General features: G+C 43.0%; 1 protein-coding gene across 3 annotated transcripts; it reads right to left on the bottom strand.

Annotated features, from left to right (window-relative positions):
• Nucleotides 1-3,343: 3,343 nt before the first annotated feature.
• On the bottom strand, nucleotides 3,344-8,490 carry LOC147602935 (uncharacterized). 3 transcript variants are annotated; one of them, XM_086797132.1, is made up of 8 exons: nucleotides 8,274-8,490; nucleotides 7,240-8,017; nucleotides 5,530-7,150; nucleotides 4,371-4,599; nucleotides 4,186-4,265; nucleotides 3,892-3,996; nucleotides 3,685-3,817; nucleotides 3,344-3,580 (listed from the first exon to the last, which is right to left on the bottom strand). In XM_086797132.1, the coding sequence occupies exons 2-8, from the start codon at nucleotides 7,620-7,622 to the stop codon at nucleotides 3,534-3,536; spliced, it is 2,598 nt and encodes an 865-aa protein (XP_086653258.1). In that variant the 5' UTR covers nucleotides 7,623-8,017; nucleotides 8,274-8,490; the 3' UTR covers nucleotides 3,344-3,533. The 3 variants fall into 3 exon arrangements, 2 of the variants coding, with proteins under 2 accessions (XP_086653258.1, XP_086653259.1); XM_086797133.1 differs by having other exon boundaries at nucleotides 7,240-7,664; XR_015265680.1 differs by having other exon boundaries at nucleotides 3,685-3,795; nucleotides 7,240-8,490.
• Between the last annotated feature and the right edge of the window lie 9,635 nt (nucleotides 8,491-18,125).

Raw genomic sequence — 18,125 nt, 5'->3', positions numbered from 1 at the left:
GCTATCCATTCACTCAATATATAAAAATGCCAACTTTTTAATGGACTTTCTTGATTTTGCAGTTTACATGTTGAGAGAACTTGATTTTTCACTTTACGTGTTCAGTTTATGACCTTGCTATTGATTCCATTCCTTTGTATTGCAGATTCCTAGGGAAGCTACAAGCTTTTATACAAGCTCTCATAGTGAATGTTGCGTAATAGAAGTAGCAAAAGCAAGGAAATCCTTAACCTCATGGCTACATGAAATCAGCTTTGAAATATTTACTTAGATTCAGCTTTTAAAAAAAAATCGAGCTAAGGAATTTATCCATCATATAGTAAAATATATTATTTATCTATAGATTGATTGAACTTTTCATGTCCTTAAGAGATCAAATTGTATAAAAATTGACAAAAATCTATACAACCATAGATGAAAACTTGTGCATCCATGCAGCATAGTGGCATGTGATCATGCGCACGTGTAAAAAGAAATTTAGCTCAGTAGATTGATTGAACTTTATATGTCCTTAAGAGATCAAATTGTATACAAATTGACAAAGCTCTGTAAAGCCATAGATGAAAACTTGTGCATCCATGTAGCACAGTGGCATGTGATCATGTGCACGTGTAAAAAGAAATTTAGGTCAGTGTGTGCATGTGTTGCACAGGTCTTCATAATCTAGTCCATAGCAATGTCACCCTCATAAATGACTTTTTGTGACACTAGTCCATGTCACATGAAATGTAGGCTTGTATAAAGGATTGCCTAGTTTGGAAAATCAACAAGGGATGGGGGAGAAGCCTAGTGACACCAGGTTCAATCCCCAATAAACTCTCCCCCGCTCCTCCCATCCCCTAAGGGGTGGGATTAAGTAACAATCCTCACATTGTTTTTAAAAAAAGTGTATAATATATGAATGTACTCTCTCTCTCTCTCTCTCTCTCTCTCTCTCTCTCTCTCTATATATATATATATATATATATATATATATATATATATATATATATATATATAATATCACATTCTAAGTAGTAAATTACAATCATTCCTTAGATAGAATTAGCAAATATATATATATATATATATATATATATATATAATATCACATTCTAAGTAGTAAATTACAATCATTTCCTAGATAGAATTAGATATAATATATGAATGTACTCTCTCTCTCTCTCTCTCTCTCTCTCTATATATATATATATATATATATATATATATATATATATATATATATATATATAATATCACATTCTAAGTAGTAAATTACAATCATTTCCTAGATAGAATTAGCAACTTTAAGCCAGTGAGGTGATAGCTCAAGTGGTGAAGGTGTTTTGCCTACGACCAAGAGGTCCTGGGTTCAAAACCCCCTATGGCCAGATAACTAAGCGCCTAAGGGTGGATGCCTATGGACGGTAAAAAAATAGTAACTACGGGAGGATCTTGGGCCTAAGGCTAGGTGGGGGGGGGGGGAAGAATTAGCAACTTTGGATTCTCCAACTAGCTAATCAAATTTTCTACATAATCTAAGACTTCTATGTAGTAAAATACATTGTCTATGTAGTAAAATAAAGAAAAAACTTTTTTGCTAACTAGTAATTCTCTCAAGCGGTAGTAACTATGGGAGGATCTTGAGCCTAAGGCCAGTTGGGAAAAAAAAAAGGATAGCAACTTTGGATTCTCTAACTAGCTAATCAAATTTTCAACATAATCTAAGACTTCTAAGTAGTAAAATACATTGTCTAAGTAGTAAAAAAAAGCAAAACTTTTTGCTATCTAGTACTTCTCTCGAGCATAGCCAGATAAATAGGAGTCGTCAAAAGTATCATAGGAGACAATAGGTTATTGAGTACAATCATATTTTGTAACAAGTCTCAACGGGCGGGCAAGTCTCAATCGTAGCCGGGAAGAGTCCAGAAGGCTCTTCATCATTAGTGCACTTAGCCGCCACCTTCCTCTCTTTCTCTCGCTGCTTTGAAGTTGGGCGCTTAGTATAGTGTTGTTTACAACTCAAACAATAGCACACAAAGATGTGTGTGTATGTGTGTGAGGGAGAGAAGGGCCTGCCTCTATGCCTCGCCCATGCCTCCCTCCTCATTTCTTTGCGCTCTCTCTCTCTCTCTCTACGTTACATGTGGAAGCTCTGGGAGTCTTCTTTGAGTCCTAAACACCATCCTGGAACATGCTTGATGCAAAATGCAAGCAGAAGAGAGAGAGAGATAGCTGCGTTTCAGTATATTCATATGGTACAAAAAGGATGTACAATCTTGGCTAGCCCATGGCTGCCTTCTTGAAAAGCTGTAAAACCTAATCTATACCGAAATCTAGGACACAGCCCAATGGCTGGACTGAATAATCTAAAACGATGAGCAATATTTCCTTTTATAGGCCTTGGAATAAACTGATGGACTGGCCGACTGCTGGTCGGCCAGGTCCAGGACAAATCCCATCTATTTTGCTGCAGACGACAGGTGTTTTCCCCCTTCCAGTGCTGGCTGACAGCCTCTCTTGTCCACCACCAGTCTCTCCCTGCCCACAACAGCAACCTATGCTCCAAACTCAGGTTCTGATCTGTGTCTTTATCTTGTTGCCTCTTCAGGATTAGCCCTGGGATTAGCTAGTGCATGTCTTGCACATGACACTGTATGTGTGTGCATGTGTGCATCGTAGGGTTTTCTTCACTTGGAGGAAAGGGAGAATCCTCTCCTTGCACCATTCCAAAAATCAATTGTGAGATGCCTTGTGTTAGAAGACAACTGAAGTTGCCGGCAAGCTCTACAGCCTGAGTGGTGAACACCCTCACCTGCAAACGTGTAGGCCCGAGGTTTGAACCTCAACATCTATAAAATAATAATTGGTCTCACAAAAAATAAGACAGCAATTGAAGTCCTTTTCTTCAAAAGGGGGCACTGCACATGAAAAAACATCCTCCTGTCAGCCGGCACTTGCCCGAGCGGCTCAGCTCATCATGACCCACCCTACCCAAGAGGCAGTTGTTTTGAGCCCTGAAACCGTAGGGTTGTGCACCTGAGTGGTGTAGCCTCTAGCTCGGCTACATCCCCTCGAAAGGGGGCTTTCGGGAAAAAAAAATCCTCCTCCGAAATGAAGAGGGCTCTATGCATAGCACATTTGCATTTCCACATGGCTATCCTGCTAAGGAGGTAGTTTCCTGAGAGACATGCCCATAAAAATTATAAGTGATTGCACCTTTCATGTGTAGGAGTTTCACACATAATAACTTCACAAACAAAGAGACATGCCCATGTTTGCAGGAGGCGAGTGCCATTTTTATAAAAGATTCATTCACCACTAGCAAAGTTAAGAAAAATCTCTCTCTCAGAAGAAAGGCATGGTTTTGAAAGCATTCTCGATATATCCCTCAAAAAAAGGGCATAGTTGTGAAATATGGAATGCCCTTACTATCCATAATCCCTACATATGTACGGAGGATTTACATAATCCATTCAATCGAGATTTTACAAGAGTGTGGTGTTCATCAGCCCTTAGGGAAGGGACATGCAGTAAAGAGCACTTGAACAATCCTAAGTAAAGTTGTTGCCTCTGACAAGCTCCAAACTCAGGCTCGTCCCTGACAGCCCAAAAAAGAATTCAATTTATGAACTCTATTAGATTCCTATCCATTGGCTGTTCAGAGTGCACCTAAGCCAGCAAAAAAAGGGGGTAGTACTTCACCTTTTGGAAGTTGCTGATACCATCTCCCATATCTACATGACTTTAGATGTCCTTCGCTCCTATTCAGACTGATTATCCTTGACATATTTGTTCCACGCACCTCTTCATCTACTGAAGAAATCACCCCAAGGATCTGCAAAGTGATGTTTAAGAGAACCAGGAGTTCAAGAGAGTCAAGTATTATATATGCATGATGATTAGTCATACCTCACAATCCGTCCCTTCTATCTCCACACAATCATTGTTGTCAGGAGTCTCAGATGACTGGGATATCACTGTCCATGGCTTGAAAGCACCTTGATTTCTTGCATGCTACAGAATAGTAGGGCAGTGAGTTCATCCATGGTAAAAGTGTGTTGCTGTGAACTCTTTCGCATTTACACATTCAAAGAGGGGGGAAAAAGGGCAATTTTGGAGTGCATTTGAACAGACCAGAAGATTGTTTGATGAGAAAATAATGATGTCAGTAGCCATTGAGAGCACATGGCATAGACAGCATACCTCAAGCCAAAAGAAAAAGCCCCGTAACAGTGATAACTTGGACACAGGACTGCTAGATGATTTCAGTTGTGAAGCCAAATCTACAAAAAGGTAGCCAAAAAAAAGGTTAATAAGAGCTCTATCTAGAAGTAGTTAAAAAGCATACATACCTGGATGATATTGAAAAACATTCAAAGCATACATACCTGGATGATGGTCAAGACAAGAGTATCCTTCTTCTTGAGAGATGAACTGAGAAAAGCCTTGTCTAGTTCCACAAGCTTTATATATAGGCTTTTTATGGCTTACTGCTTCAATGAGAATTTCCAACTCTTCAATGCTGAATGGTTCCGAAAGTTTTGCCTCCAACCCGCTCTTGAAATCATTTGCTGCCACAGCTCCTAGGCTACTGCATTTCGACATACCAGATGATGCCTTCATCAAAAAAATTAAAGGTGAGACTCTCTCTCTCTCTCTCTCTCTCTCTCTCTCTCTCTCTGCGTAGTGCTGGCATAGCAGTTTACACATTGCATGGGGATCCTAGTCAAAAGATCCCGGATTCTCTGCCTTCATATGGATTGCATTGCATAGGGATCCTCGTCAAAAGATCCCAGGTTCAAGTCCCATTCTCTGCCTTCATATGGATTATATGTAATCAGCTGGCTTAGCTATAAAGTTACAAATCTCTCTCTCTCTCTCTCTCTCTCTCTCTCTCTCTCTCTCACACACACACAGGACAGATTCTTTGAGATCCCGAGATACATACAGATACACAAGTCACATGCTATGCGTAATGTGATTGGCCAGCTCAGGGTATCCTCCCACCGCCTCAGGGTATAGACTGGCCGAACCAGGAGGAGAGCATATGCAGAGCATACACCATGGGAGAGGTAGAGGATAAGGCACACTATGTTTAGCTGCCCGGCCTACCACGATATATCAGGGCTGTTGGATAGGCAGCAGGCTATTTCATCAAAAGACTCATCTCTCTCTCTCTCTCTCTCTCTCTCTCTCTCTCTCCCCCTAGAATCGAGACATCCTCCTAGGCCATAGGGAGACCTGCCACAAGAGGTGGCCATCTTGGCACTCTTCTCTGCCATGAACATCTGAGCTCTCCATGTCTATTATTACATTGTACACACAAGGACCTTCATAGTACGTAGGCCACAGTACATAGGCCCCATCTTTTTATTTTGTGTTCTGACATCTAGTCTAAACATGGATCACATGTAACATCTTTTTGATCTCATAGACCCTTACAGCCTTTAGTAGACGTTAATAAAATCTTTCTTTCTTTCTTTCTCCTTCTATTTAATGCATGTAGCAATTCGGAGCAAACATATTCACAGTCAAAAAAATTCTGACCTGAAGTCCATCCACTAGACAATCATCATCATCATCATCATCATCATCAATGCAGATCACCTTGGACATTTGAGTATCAATATTGACCTCTTTCTTGACCTGACTTGCTAAAGGCCCTTTGTCCTTCGCATCACTGGGGTGTATTGGGGATACATTTGCAACCCAAGGATCCTCCTTCTCTTCTTTCACTTTTACAGTGTGCAATGAAGTACTCCTTTGAGAGAAGCTCGTGGTAGATTTTCTTACTAAAGGAGGCCATTGTTTGTTCCAGAAATCCGCTCTCGCTTCTTTTATAGTTGCAGTGAGCAATGAATTTTTCGGATGAGAACAGCTCATGGTAGAGAGAGTAGGACCTAGTAGTGAACCCATCATTCTGTCCTTGCAGCTCTCGACATTCACTGAATGCAATAGTCCAATATTGCATTGTGCTTCTTGACTATCCATACTCTCCAATTTTGATACGATAACATGTAGTTTTCGCTGCCCTTCATCAATCCTCTCTTTCTTGACACCTGAGGAGACCAGGGTTGGATTTCCACTTCTATTTGGGTGGATTTCAGAAGTAGATGGGCCTGCTAGATCTCTTGCATCACTGGCATTTGGATGTGTTTCAAAGTCACCAGAAGTAGATGGGGGCGCCGCACTTTCCTCATTTTCGAGTGGGAACTCGAATTCTGAACTAAACCTGCCCCACACAGCATCACTCTCACTCCGGGAAAAAGCAGCAGAAAACGCATTGGGCTGATTAGCTGAGCCACCATCATCATGGGGCTGTGAAGATTGATCCAAGGGTTCCTCTTTAACCCTCACTGGTTGATCTGAGAGTTCCTCCTTCACCTGCTTAAGCTGCTGGTCTTCTGTCACTGGTACACAACCAAGGCCTCCATGACGCATAGGCATTTCTTCAGTTTTCACTCTCGAAGGTGAATTGGCCCCTGGCTCCCAAGGCTCCGTTTTGACGAGCACTAGTTGCCGTAAGTTGCCTTCAGCAGGCACAAGGGAGGTATCTGGTTCAACTTCCACATGTAATCGAAGCCCCAGTCCCATCTCTTGAGAATGCTGCAAAGATGGCGAAGAGCTTGATTTAGATTGAAGATGCAAATCCAGCTCAGGATTAGGCTTCACATGGGTGACTTTTTCTGGTGAGGAAGGTGCTGCCGTGCTCTTTGGCTCCTTGTCATCATCTTCTTTACCTTGCAGAGGAGCCGGTAGATAAAGCTTCTCATCTGTTGACATGTTGTTTGCCTCATTGCCTTCGTTCTTTTGCAAAGCATCAGGCAGAAGCAGCTTGGCATCTGTTGATGTGTTCTTTACCTGCTGTCGACTGTCACATGAATTGAAGCTTAATCTCTTCCTGCACCCACCTTCTATGGCAGCCATTGTTCTTTCCACTCCTTCCACCTTATCATCCCCAATCTTTTGTTTCTTGCTAGGGGACGACTGGCCAGTTTGGCACCACCCTTTTCCTCGTTTTCTCTCAGCTATGTTTTCTTGAGACTCACCAGTAATTTTATGAATTAAATAGTCATGAACATTAATGAAGCCACACGCACGTGCAGTGTGCACAAGAAGCCCAGTAGGTTCAAGTCCCTGTGCTTTCCTACACGGACCACAATTGCAACTGCAAAAGAACCCCCAAAAAGAAAACTCAATAAACTTAAAGAGGTAAAGTACCCAGATGAAATGAGGTTCTCTTTAAGAAGAGCTTACCAGTGTGTGCAGCCCTGGCCACATCCCCCTCTGCATTTGGGGCATACCCAATCGACATCTTCATTCATTTCAATGTGAATGAGCTCACCGTGTCTGTTCTTGAGGCAGCCACCACAGAAGGCAATGGTACACTGGCAGCAGTAGACATGGTCTTCTACAGTTTTCTGGCGGCACCAATGACAGGTAACCCCCAGGATGGAATCGTAAATGCGGCCACCAATGAGCCTTCGGCCAGGATGCTGGCATCTTGTGCGGGGCACCATTGGAGCAGAACAGCCATCACTTGACTCTGATGAATCCGATGCAGCTGCAGATAAAGCTGATTCTAATGCACATGAAGCAGATGGTGGTGTTGATGGATTATACACCTCCAATGACGACATGGCCTTAGCTTGTCGGTAGGTGAACACACAGAAAGAGTGCACCTGCTGGGTCAGAACGTGGAGATGAAGATGAGGTTTCTGTATTTCGTTGGGCTGTTGGGCTCACACGCTATAGTCATAGCTTTGCAAGCAAGGAGTCCACGAGCAGAAAGACATTGTGGGGACTCAACCTGACCACCGCACATGCAGAAAGACAGTAGAAGAGCTGCCCGCAAGCAGGAAAACAATAGAAGGCCAGAAATCAAATAGCCCACATGCGGAAAGACAATAGAGAACCTGAGCCCAGTTAAAATCATAACCTCAGGCAGCCCACATGCAGAAATGCAGTAAAAGGGCATCCGCCCACCAAACAAAAGACAGTAGAAGGCCTGATTTGAGGCAACCCGCAAAAAGACCTGAATTAAACAAGCCCAAAATCAGAAAGGCCTACAAACATGCAGCTGGAAGAGAGTGCAAACTGCAAATTCCTTTGCTATTGAGTAAAGCTAGGCATCCAGGAGCGTGAAGAAATCAAAGGTCAAAATTCAAGCAAACCACGAACAAAAAGGCAATAAAACAATATCAGGAAGACGAAGATACAGTGTTCTTGTTCAAAGACATTGTTTGCAAAGTGAAACACCCCAGGAGCAGACAGAGAGTACAGAGACTTACTAAGAGGAGGAGGTGTGTGCGGCGCTTCTTGGCTGCCGAGCCCCATACCCTGTCATAGCTTAAGAAGCTGCAAGAAGTTCAAGAACAAGGGTGCAGGCTATGCCATAGATAACAGCTGGCTGGTCAGTACTTTTTGGGGGTTGTGGCCCGCTTTTCTTCATCATGAATGGCCCCTCATTCTCTCTCTTCGTTCTCGGATAGTACGCAATGTGCATCGCCTTCAACGCGGTACATTGTACAATCCTAATTTGGCTTGGTCAGTTTCAAGATTTATCCGTTTATAGTAAGAACGGAGAAAGTCGCTACCCTTTTGGGCCTTAGAATTGTAGGCTTGTTGGAGTTTACAAGTTTCACATTTCTAGACACGGCATGGCACACAAGTGGATTTGTTTCCACCTTATCTTAGGCTATCGACATTATGCAACCTTAACACGTTCTCTAAGGTTGGAACGAAAATCAAGATTTCAAGTTTTTTTTTTGGACCTTATTTCAATTTAAACCCGACTATAGTTGGTAATCATCCTAATGGCAGGATTTTAGTGGTTGAGATTCAAGTTAATGGGGAAAGGATGTGGGTCGTGAATGTTTATGGAGCTCACAATCACAAGGTTAGAAGTGGGATGTGGGAATGGATTGCCAACCTTAACATCCAGAGCCCTTGTGCTCTCTTGAAAGACTTCAATATGGTTGAAAGATAGCTGGATAGGTGTGGGGGGAGCACTATCTTGATGGGTCAAGAGAGAAGGAGATGGGATGAACTGGGACTGATTGATGGGTGGAACATGAGGGATTGGGGGTTTAATCCTTGACACACCTACTTTAGCCTACAATATTTTGGTTTATCCTCCAAGATAGATAGGGTTTTTCTCAATCAACAAGTAGCTTGGATCCCTCACACTTTGAAGATGGTAATTGATTCCAGTACCGCTCTCTCTGATCATATGCCTCTGAAGAAGTGAGAGTAGGACTAGGAAGAGGATAAACTGAACCAATTAATAATTTGTTACTCAGGGATGAGCAACCAATGAGATGTAGGGTATCATTAAGGGGGTTGGGAAGTTGAGAGCTAAGGAAAGAAGACAGGAAAGGAGGAGATGGAGTGAATTGATGGACGAAGAGGCAAGTAGGGAAACTCACAGAAGAAGAAACTAATCTCTGTCTCAAGTACCAAACAGGCCTGAAATGTGAAGATGAGAAACTTGCTGGGGAAAACGAAAGTAGGCTGAAATGAGATGTAGGGTATCATTAAGGGGGTTGGGAAGTTGAGAGCTAAGGAAAGAAGATAGGAAAGGAGGAGATGGAGTGAATTGATGGACGAAGAGGCAAGTAGGGAAACTCACAGAAGAAGAAACTAATCTCTATCTCAGGTACCAAATAGGCCTGAAATGTGAAGATGAGAAACTTGCTGGGGAAAACGAAAGTAGGCTGAAATGGAAAACCTATAGCAACAAAAATCTCTATCTCAGGTACCAAATAGGCCTGAAATGGGAAGTTGTAGGAAAGGAGGAGATGGAGTGAATTGATGGACGAAGAGGCAAGTAGGGAAACTCACAGAAGAAGAAACTAATCTCTATCTCAGGTACAAATAGGCCTGAAATGTGAAGATGAGAAACTTGCTGGGGAAAACGAAAGTAGGCTGAAATGGAAAACCTATAGCAACAAAAAAAACCTGATAAACATCTCTTCAGATTGGCAGAAGAAAAACACAATAGGGAAGTAGTGGGGATCCTAGGCTCTACTCTAATCTTGAAAGAAGACTGCTCAAGTAGAAGGTTCCAAGCTGAGAATAAGCTATTAGGATTGATTAATCATAGAGTTGGATACATATAAGGCTAGGTAGCTAGAGAGAGAGAGGTGGATGTAGAAAAATGTTGGCTAGCTCTACAAAAGTTGGGGAAAGAGAAATCCCCTAGGTGGGATGGATTATCTGTTGAATTCTTTATTGCCTTTTGGCCATCCTTAAAGGACCTAGTATGGAATATATGCAGAGAGGCCTTTTATACTAGTAATATGGAATATATGGAATATATGCAGAGAGGCCTTTAATACTAGTATGGAATATATGCAGAGAGGCCTTTAATACTAGTAATATGGATAAAGACCTGAAAGAGGGGTTGGTGAAACTTATTCCCAAACAAGCAGTATGCAATAGATTTAATCATTGGAGACCCATTACTTTGCTGACTGTAATATATAAAATCCTAGCCAAAGTTATTACCTTGAGGATTACCCCTATACTACAAGAAATTATATCTAAGAAACAATATGGCTTTATAAAAGGTAGGTCTATCTATGATAACATTTGTGCAGCCATTCTAGGGAGGGATGTGGCCCTGAAAACCCATCAAAAATGCATACTGTTGCAACTTGATTTAGAGAAGGCCTATGACAGGGTTTATTGGTCATTTGTGGCCAGAGTAATGGAGAGGCTAGGCTTTGGAATTAGGATGGCTACTTTCATTTACACTCTTACCATGGGTGGTCACTCTAAACTATTGCTGGATGGAAGAGTGGTGGGAGGATTTGAGGTTAGAAGATATGTAAGGTAGGGCTTCCCTCTTGCCCCCCTATGTAAGGTAGGGCTTCCCTCTTGCCCCCTTATGTAAGGTAGGGCTTCCCTCTTGCCCCCCTATTATTTGCTATTTCCCCCTATTATTTGCTATTGCCTCCCACCCCCTGATACTGGATTTGGAAGATGCATATGCAAAAGGAAGGGTGACTAGACTAAAGCTGAGCAATTGGTGATTTAATGTTTTGCTGAAGATTCACTACTTTTCTTAAAAGCAGATAATGACAATCTGAGGCAAGCCTTATCTATTATTCAGGAATTTGCAGAGGTCTTTGGATCCAGATGTAATATTCATAAGTCCAAGATCATACGCTTGTCTGAGGATAATGATTTTGACTTGGAGAGATGGGGATGTGAGGTCATTAAGAGGGGTCAAATTGTTAGACATCTAGGAGTCCCCTTTGGTGTGGAGGTTACAAATAAACATCTGACTCATTGGGCTTTAGAGAGGTTTAGCCAGAAGTTAAAGAAGTGGGAGGGTGGTAGAGTTCCCTTTCATGATAGGGTAGTAATCTGCAATAGTGTTCTAAATGTTTACATCATGTTCTTATGTCCTGTATTAGATTTTGGCAAATGTTATTGGAAGAAGATTGTGGGACCTATAAGGGATTTCTTGGGAAAACTAACAAAAAATGTTAGCTTGGCTTGCTTCTTGGGACAAATTATGCCTACCCAAGAGTGAAGGAGGTATTGGTATTTTGCACTTACCCACTCAAGCTATAGCCGAGATTGCTCTATTCCTTCCCAAATGTCTCCAACAAGAGGAGATATGGACTAAGCTGGTAAGGGAGCTGGTGGAAGACTCTCATGTCGAGTTAAAGGCAGGTGCCTGGGACTAGGATGGAGAGATAACTTGCTATCTTATGCCTCCCTAAAAGTTACAGGCTCCCCCCTTTGTAAGCTCTTATGTAGAAAATGGAAGGAGGCTATGGGGGGGTTGATGGTTTGGGGATGGATGGAGGATGGATGCTACAGAGCATCAAGGAATTCTTCATTAAGTTTGGGGATATGGTGGACTCATAAATTCAATCCTCCTTTAGCCCTCTAGGGACATCAGTTTGGCTAAGAAATTGAATAATAAAGGGCTAAGAACGCTGGCAGATTGCTAGGACCAATCATTAGTAGTGAGATGGAAAGAATTGGAACAATTAGAAGAAGAGTTGGACTTTCTCCAAGGGAAGGGCAATTGGTTAGACATGTGTTGGATGAAGTAGAGAAGGACTGGTGGGTGTCCACAATATTTGATGAGTCTTGTTAAAGATTGGGCTTAGTATAATGGAGTAAAAGTGGATAAAGGGGCAACTAGGGACCTTTAGAAGGAGCTAAGGAAAAGTGAGGTGAGTGTAGATTACTATAACAAAATTTGGACGGTAAACTGGAACCCTAATAGCTGGAGGAGGAGATGGAAGGCAATATGGGAGGCAAGCATTTCTATGAAGTCTCAGGTCTTCTTGTGGAGGGTATGCATGTGGGCCTTACCTATTGGGATCAAGCTGCTATACAGAGAAATTTTACTAATGGATGCTATCCTAGATGCGGGACTACCTTGGAAGATGGGAAACATGCCTTTTGGGAATGCCCTTCTATTACAGGGACTTGGGGTTAAATAGGAAAGTGGTATAGGGCTGGTGGTCTAAGATTCCATATCAAGGAAAGGTGTTCCTATGGGGTGCATGCTAGTTGGTGGATGCCTACCATTGGGGGACAATTGTGAAAGTGGCGGATTGCTTCTAGTAATTGTGTGTTTTGTACTACATGCTTGGAAACATGCCCACATCTTTTCATTTCATGTCTGATGGCAAAGAAGGTGCGGGATTTCCTTTCTCGCATATGGATTCCGACAGATATGCTCGTAAAGGTGAAAGAATGGATTTTTGGCAAGATTTTGAACGGATAACCCATAACATTCAGTTTTCTTTCATTTTTTCAGGTGGACAAGTTTGTGGTATATCTAGTTAACTAGGAATGCCTTCATATTTGATGCAAATGTTGGTATTACAGCTTACATAGGTCATATAAAAGGGCTACTATTGTGGCAAGTCTCTTCCGTGCAGTCAGCTCATTTGCTGGAGAATGACGTGGCTATATATTGGATGAGGGTACGCTAAGCTACACCTGTGGTTTGATTAGTGAGGGAAAGCTAGTACATCACATGGTGGCCATGTGACCTTTTTTAAAGTAATTTTTGGCCTTCTATTAACGCGAGAGAGAGAGAGAGAGAGAGAGAGAGAGAGAGAGAGAGAGAGAGAGAGAGAGAGAGAGAGAGAGAGAGAGAGAGAGAGAGAGGAGAGAGAATGTGAGAGAGAGAGATTGAGAGACAGAGAGAGGATGAATGATAGAGAAAATGAGAGTGAGAGAGATTGAGAGACAGAGAGAGGATGAATGATAGAGAAAATGTGTGTGTGAGAGAGAGAGACAGAGATAATGAGAGAGAGATAAGCTTTTAGTTACGTGGCACTCCACAGGTTTTATCGTGGCTCGTGAGGTATGTCCACCAGAGTCCACCATCCTCAAGATGATCGCACTCTTAATGGCTTCTTGTAGTCAGCTTTATGGACAGAGAGATCCCCATCCCTCCACCATGCATCTTGTTACATCGTTGGAGAGCATGCTCAAGACTCTATGTTCCCTCAATGATGTAGAGTCTTTGATAGCATGGTTGGAGACGCAGCAGGATGCACATGCATGTCACTGGGGGCAGCTTATCTTATCGAGAGGTTTCCAGACTACCCGCTATCAGAGAGAGGGCATTGTAGCTATTCGTTCATGAGGATGGGAAAATTGCAATTGCTGGGCCGCTTAAGGCAGCTTGGTGCACCCATGCAGTTATGGTAGCCCACATTTTACCACCACAATATGTGCTCGCTATATCAGAGAGAGGATGTTGAAGCTATTTGTTTGTGAGGATGGGCAAATTGTGACTATGGGCGGCTTGGTGCGCCCATGCAGTTATGGCAGCCCACATTTTACCTGTGGCATACTACGATGTCATGCCGCATCATCATGAGATTCCTATCTACTTTACACAGCAATTATACACCGCTTGTGTAGGTAGACGGCCATGATTGTCAGCTTAGTGCTGGCCATTGGTGTAGGCTGCCTTCAGGACCACGACAGGAGGCCTGGGGAGCATGAGCTTGGTGTACACTTCGCACACCACGTGGTTTGGATATGATCCCTTTTTCCACAGTGCATGAGCTTGGTGTACAAAAACAGGTCACGAGTTTCATCATGTTACAGGGGTGGGTCTCTTCTCAGAGTCGGACCACTACCATGGTAGTCCCCCAAAGCCTTCTAGAATAATTTAATTATGATGTGTATTTCTACATTCGGGAGTTATCCACCACTAATATCTTATCTTGTTGGTGTACACTTGCAGGATTCTACTTCACGAAGTCAAGTCATGGTGGAGAGACTTGAGGCAGCATCACCTTCCCTTACACCCCCTAGCCACGTGAGTGCATTTTTTTAAGTAATTCCCCTTTCTCCAAGTATGCTTTCTTGCATGTCTCAATATTGATAACTTTCATGTTTCAGGATGCCGATCTAGATGAGATGTGTCAACAAGTTTTTTAACTCACTTTGGAGTTACATGAGTGTGACCAGGAGTTGGAGCACCAAAGAGAGTTGGCCCATGACGTAGATTTGGAGAGATGGATTGCCTACTACCGCACGGAGCCACACGGAGCACTATACTAGGGAGTGGGAGAGACTTGACAAAGAAGTAGCCCGCCATCATGTGATGTCGAGCATCACATGATGGCGGGCATCACGATCTATCCCCTACAGTGGACTCTCTGGTTGTGAGACCACGTGAAGACATCGGTTCCATAGTTTATAGAGTTTGCCTCAATGAGATTGACACTTGGGAGTGGTACACATTAGGGTGCCACCACTAGTTTCATCTTTACCCCTTCTCCGGTCATTGGAGATGACTGGGGTGTCTGACTTACCCCTTGTCCGCTCATTGGCGATGACTGGTGTGTCCGACTTATCCCTTGTTCGCTCATTGGTGAGATGATTGATGTGTCTGACATGTGTATGATTGGGGGATGGATGACTTGTACCCAAGGTCATCAGTGATGACCATGGATCTTGTCACATAGAGGTCCATCAGTAGCACTGACCATTGGCAAGCTATCCTAGATATCATAGCTGCCCGTTGCGCCGATGGATATGTCGTAGAAGATTTGCTAGAGGATTTCAAGATTCCTGTATAGATAGATTTATCATGTGAGGAGGAGGAGGCACAAAGAGCATGACAGGATCACATCAATGACCTTATTTTGCATGCTAGACAGATGATTTCATGCACCCCAGTCGGAGCAAGGAGCTTGGTGGACCAAGGACTCGAGATATGCCTGAGGAGGTAAATGGAACAGTATACATGTGGCCGTTTTACTGCGAGGGTGCATGCTGAACTTTGCTTATAGGACATAAGGCATGGACATAGAGCCACTAACAATTGAGACTAGGAGCTTAGTGATGCTGCTATACTATTGCATGTGGTGAGTCCTTAGCCATGGTGGAGGACCATCTCACTCAAGGGACCATTGCAGAGAGCGGGTTGTATAGGAGCCGAGGAGGAGGCAATGGACATGCCATCCTAGAGCTTACGAGGTCCTCTCAGATGAGGATTAGACATCATGTAAATGTATATGCCATAATGTTTTTGTATCTGGCAATTGTATCAGTGATCTCATGTTTCTATACATGACATATCCACTAGTTCTATCTAACATTTTGTTTTATATATAAGATTGTCATTTTTCCATTTTTTTCTCATCTTTTTAAAAAGTTTGTATATATAAGGTGCCATGGTCTGAGAAGATGCACGGGAGAAGAGAGCTTGAGCTCTTGCAAGCACACACACACACACACACACACACTCACAAAACCCTAAAAGAGAACACACAAGGTGAGAGGCTGAAAATCTTCTTCTTCTTCCCTCAACACTCAACACCCATATACAAAGGTACTCGGTTCTCTATAGTGTGAACCCAACTAAATGAGCTAGCGCTATAACTATGCCAGTTCTCTAGAATGGCTGTCACACAGCCTGTCATCCCACTGGCCGCATATCACCCATGATCTCACCAACCATGCCAGTGGTGTAAGTGTGGGGCCTATCCCCCAGGCGGGTCATCAGTGTCCACCGCCTCACTAGATGAGCTCGATATCTCAACACTGCCCCTCGAGCTCAACTCCATCTCATGTACACCCAAGCGAAGCCCTGAATCTGTGGAGCTTCTCTATACCCAATGCTTTGGTGAAGATGTCACCGCCGCCGACCTGATCCTGTGTGCTGACATAAACAAGGTCAACGTCTCCTGCCAAAACCTTCTCTCTGACAAAATGGTAGTGGACCTCTATATGCTTCGTGCGAGCATGAAAAACTGGGTTCTTGGCCAACTATATACTGCTAATGTTGTCACAAAAAAAATGACAACTTGTCTATCCACTGATAGACCCAAATCTGCAAGTAGCTTTCTCAACCAAGCTACCTCACATGCTACCATAGCAGCACCTCTGTACTCGGCCTCTGTACTAGATAGAGCAACTGTAGGTTGCTTCTTACTGCTCCAAGTCATAGCAGCACTCCCCCCAAAGAAAACATGAAGCCACTCGTAGATCTCCTATTTGAGATACTACCAGCCCAATCAGCATCTGTGTACCCATGTACACATATTTCTATCCCAGTTTCATAAAATAGTCCACAATGCAAAGTAGACCTCACATATCTCAGTATGCGTCTCAATGCATTCAAATGCGGCTTCCGTGTGGAACCTGCATAAACTGACTCACCAACCCAACAGCATAGCTCAAATCTGGCCTGGTAATCGTCATGTAGATCAAGCTTCCTACAATGCACCTATACATAGTAGGATCCTCCAAAATCTCTCCTGAATCTTCACTCAACTTGCCATTCTGATCCCATGGCACTGAGATAGGCTTATAACCTGTCATACCATACTTGGACAACATGTCTAAGCCATACTGTCTCTGCAGTAATCCAATACCATGTGGTGACCTAATCACCTCAATGCCCAAGAAATATCTGAGCGCCCCCAGATCCTTCATCTCAAACTTCTGTCCAAGCAAGATCTTTACATCAAAGATCTCTGCATCATGGTCCCCCGTAATGATCAGGTCATCTACATAGATGACAACAAGCATAACCCCTCTATCACTGTGTCTTTATATCAAAGATCTCTGCATCACGGTCCCCCGTAATGATTAGGTCATCTACATAGATGACAACAAGCATAACCCCTCTATCACTGTGTCTTTATATCAAAGATCTCTGCATCACGGTCCCCCGTAATGATTAGGTCATCTACATAGATGACAACAAGCATAACCCCTCTATCACTGTGTCTTTATATCAAAGATCTCTGCATCACGGTCCCCCGTAATGATTAGGTCATCTACATAGATGACAACAAGCATAACCCCTCTATCATGTGTCTCACATACAGGGAGAAATCTGCATTGGCTACATGAAAGCCAACAGTGACAAGATATTCAAAAATCTTGTCAGACCATGCTCTTGGTGCTTGTTTTAAGCCATACAAGGCTTTCTTCAACCTGCAAACATGCTGGGGGTGACACATCCTCATAACCAAGTGGCTGCAACATATACACCTCTTCCTGCAAATCCCCATGCAAGAATGCATTCTTTACATCCATCTGATGTAAAGACCATTGCTTTGACGCAGCCACTGCTATCACAACTCTCACTGTTGCCATCTTGGCAACTAGGCTGAAAGTTTTCTCATAATCAATGCCATATGTCTGTGCATATCCTTTGGCTACCAATCTAGCCTTGTACCTGCTTATGCTTCCATCAGTGTTATGTTTTACTTTGTACACCCACTTGCATCCAATGGCTTTCTTGCCTTCAGGCAATTGCACTAAATCCCAAGTCTCATTTCCATATAGTGCATCCATCTCCTCATCCATAGCTTTCTCCCAACACACATTTTCAATAGCCTCATCAATGCATGTGGGCTCTACAACCTGCACAACTTTTGCCATGTATGCATAGTGATGTGCCACAGAACCATCATAGGTAAACCTCTACACAGGATTCTTCACTCTCCAGATCTTCATAGCTTTGCATTCATGGCTTCCATAGCCTTCTTTACACCAGGTGTTCTCATAGTAGCTGGTATCCCAAGATCACGAGTAAACCTCTCCTCTCTAGAGTCATGTATGGCTGCAATTGGAGTCCTGTTCATGATGTAAACTGTTGTAGAAACAGCCTCAGTCCAATAGCTATG

The sequence above is a fragment of the Cibotium barometz genome, chromosome 65 (assembly GCF_041138505.1).
Source record: "Cibotium barometz isolate CiBa-2024 chromosome 65, ASM4113850v1, whole genome shotgun sequence".
Taxonomy (NCBI): Eukaryota; Viridiplantae; Streptophyta; class Polypodiopsida; order Cyatheales; family Cibotiaceae; genus Cibotium; species Cibotium barometz.
This window is presented reverse-complemented; position numbering and strand designations above follow the sequence as displayed.

Excerpts from the sequence above, each read along its gene's own strand:
- LOC147602935 (XM_086797132.1), bottom strand. The coding sequence starts at position 7,622 with ATGTCGTCATTGGAGGTGTATAATCCATCAACACCACCATCTGCTTCA. Across the intron at positions 7,151-7,239 it reads GGCCAGGGCTGCACACACTG|TTGCAATTGTGGTCCGTGTA; the intron begins GTAAGCTCTTCT and ends GTTCTTTTGCAG. Across the intron at positions 3,581-3,684 it reads GTATCAGCAACTTCCAAAAG|GGACGAGCCTGAGTTTGGAG; the intron begins GTGAAGTACTAC and ends TTGGGCTGTCAG.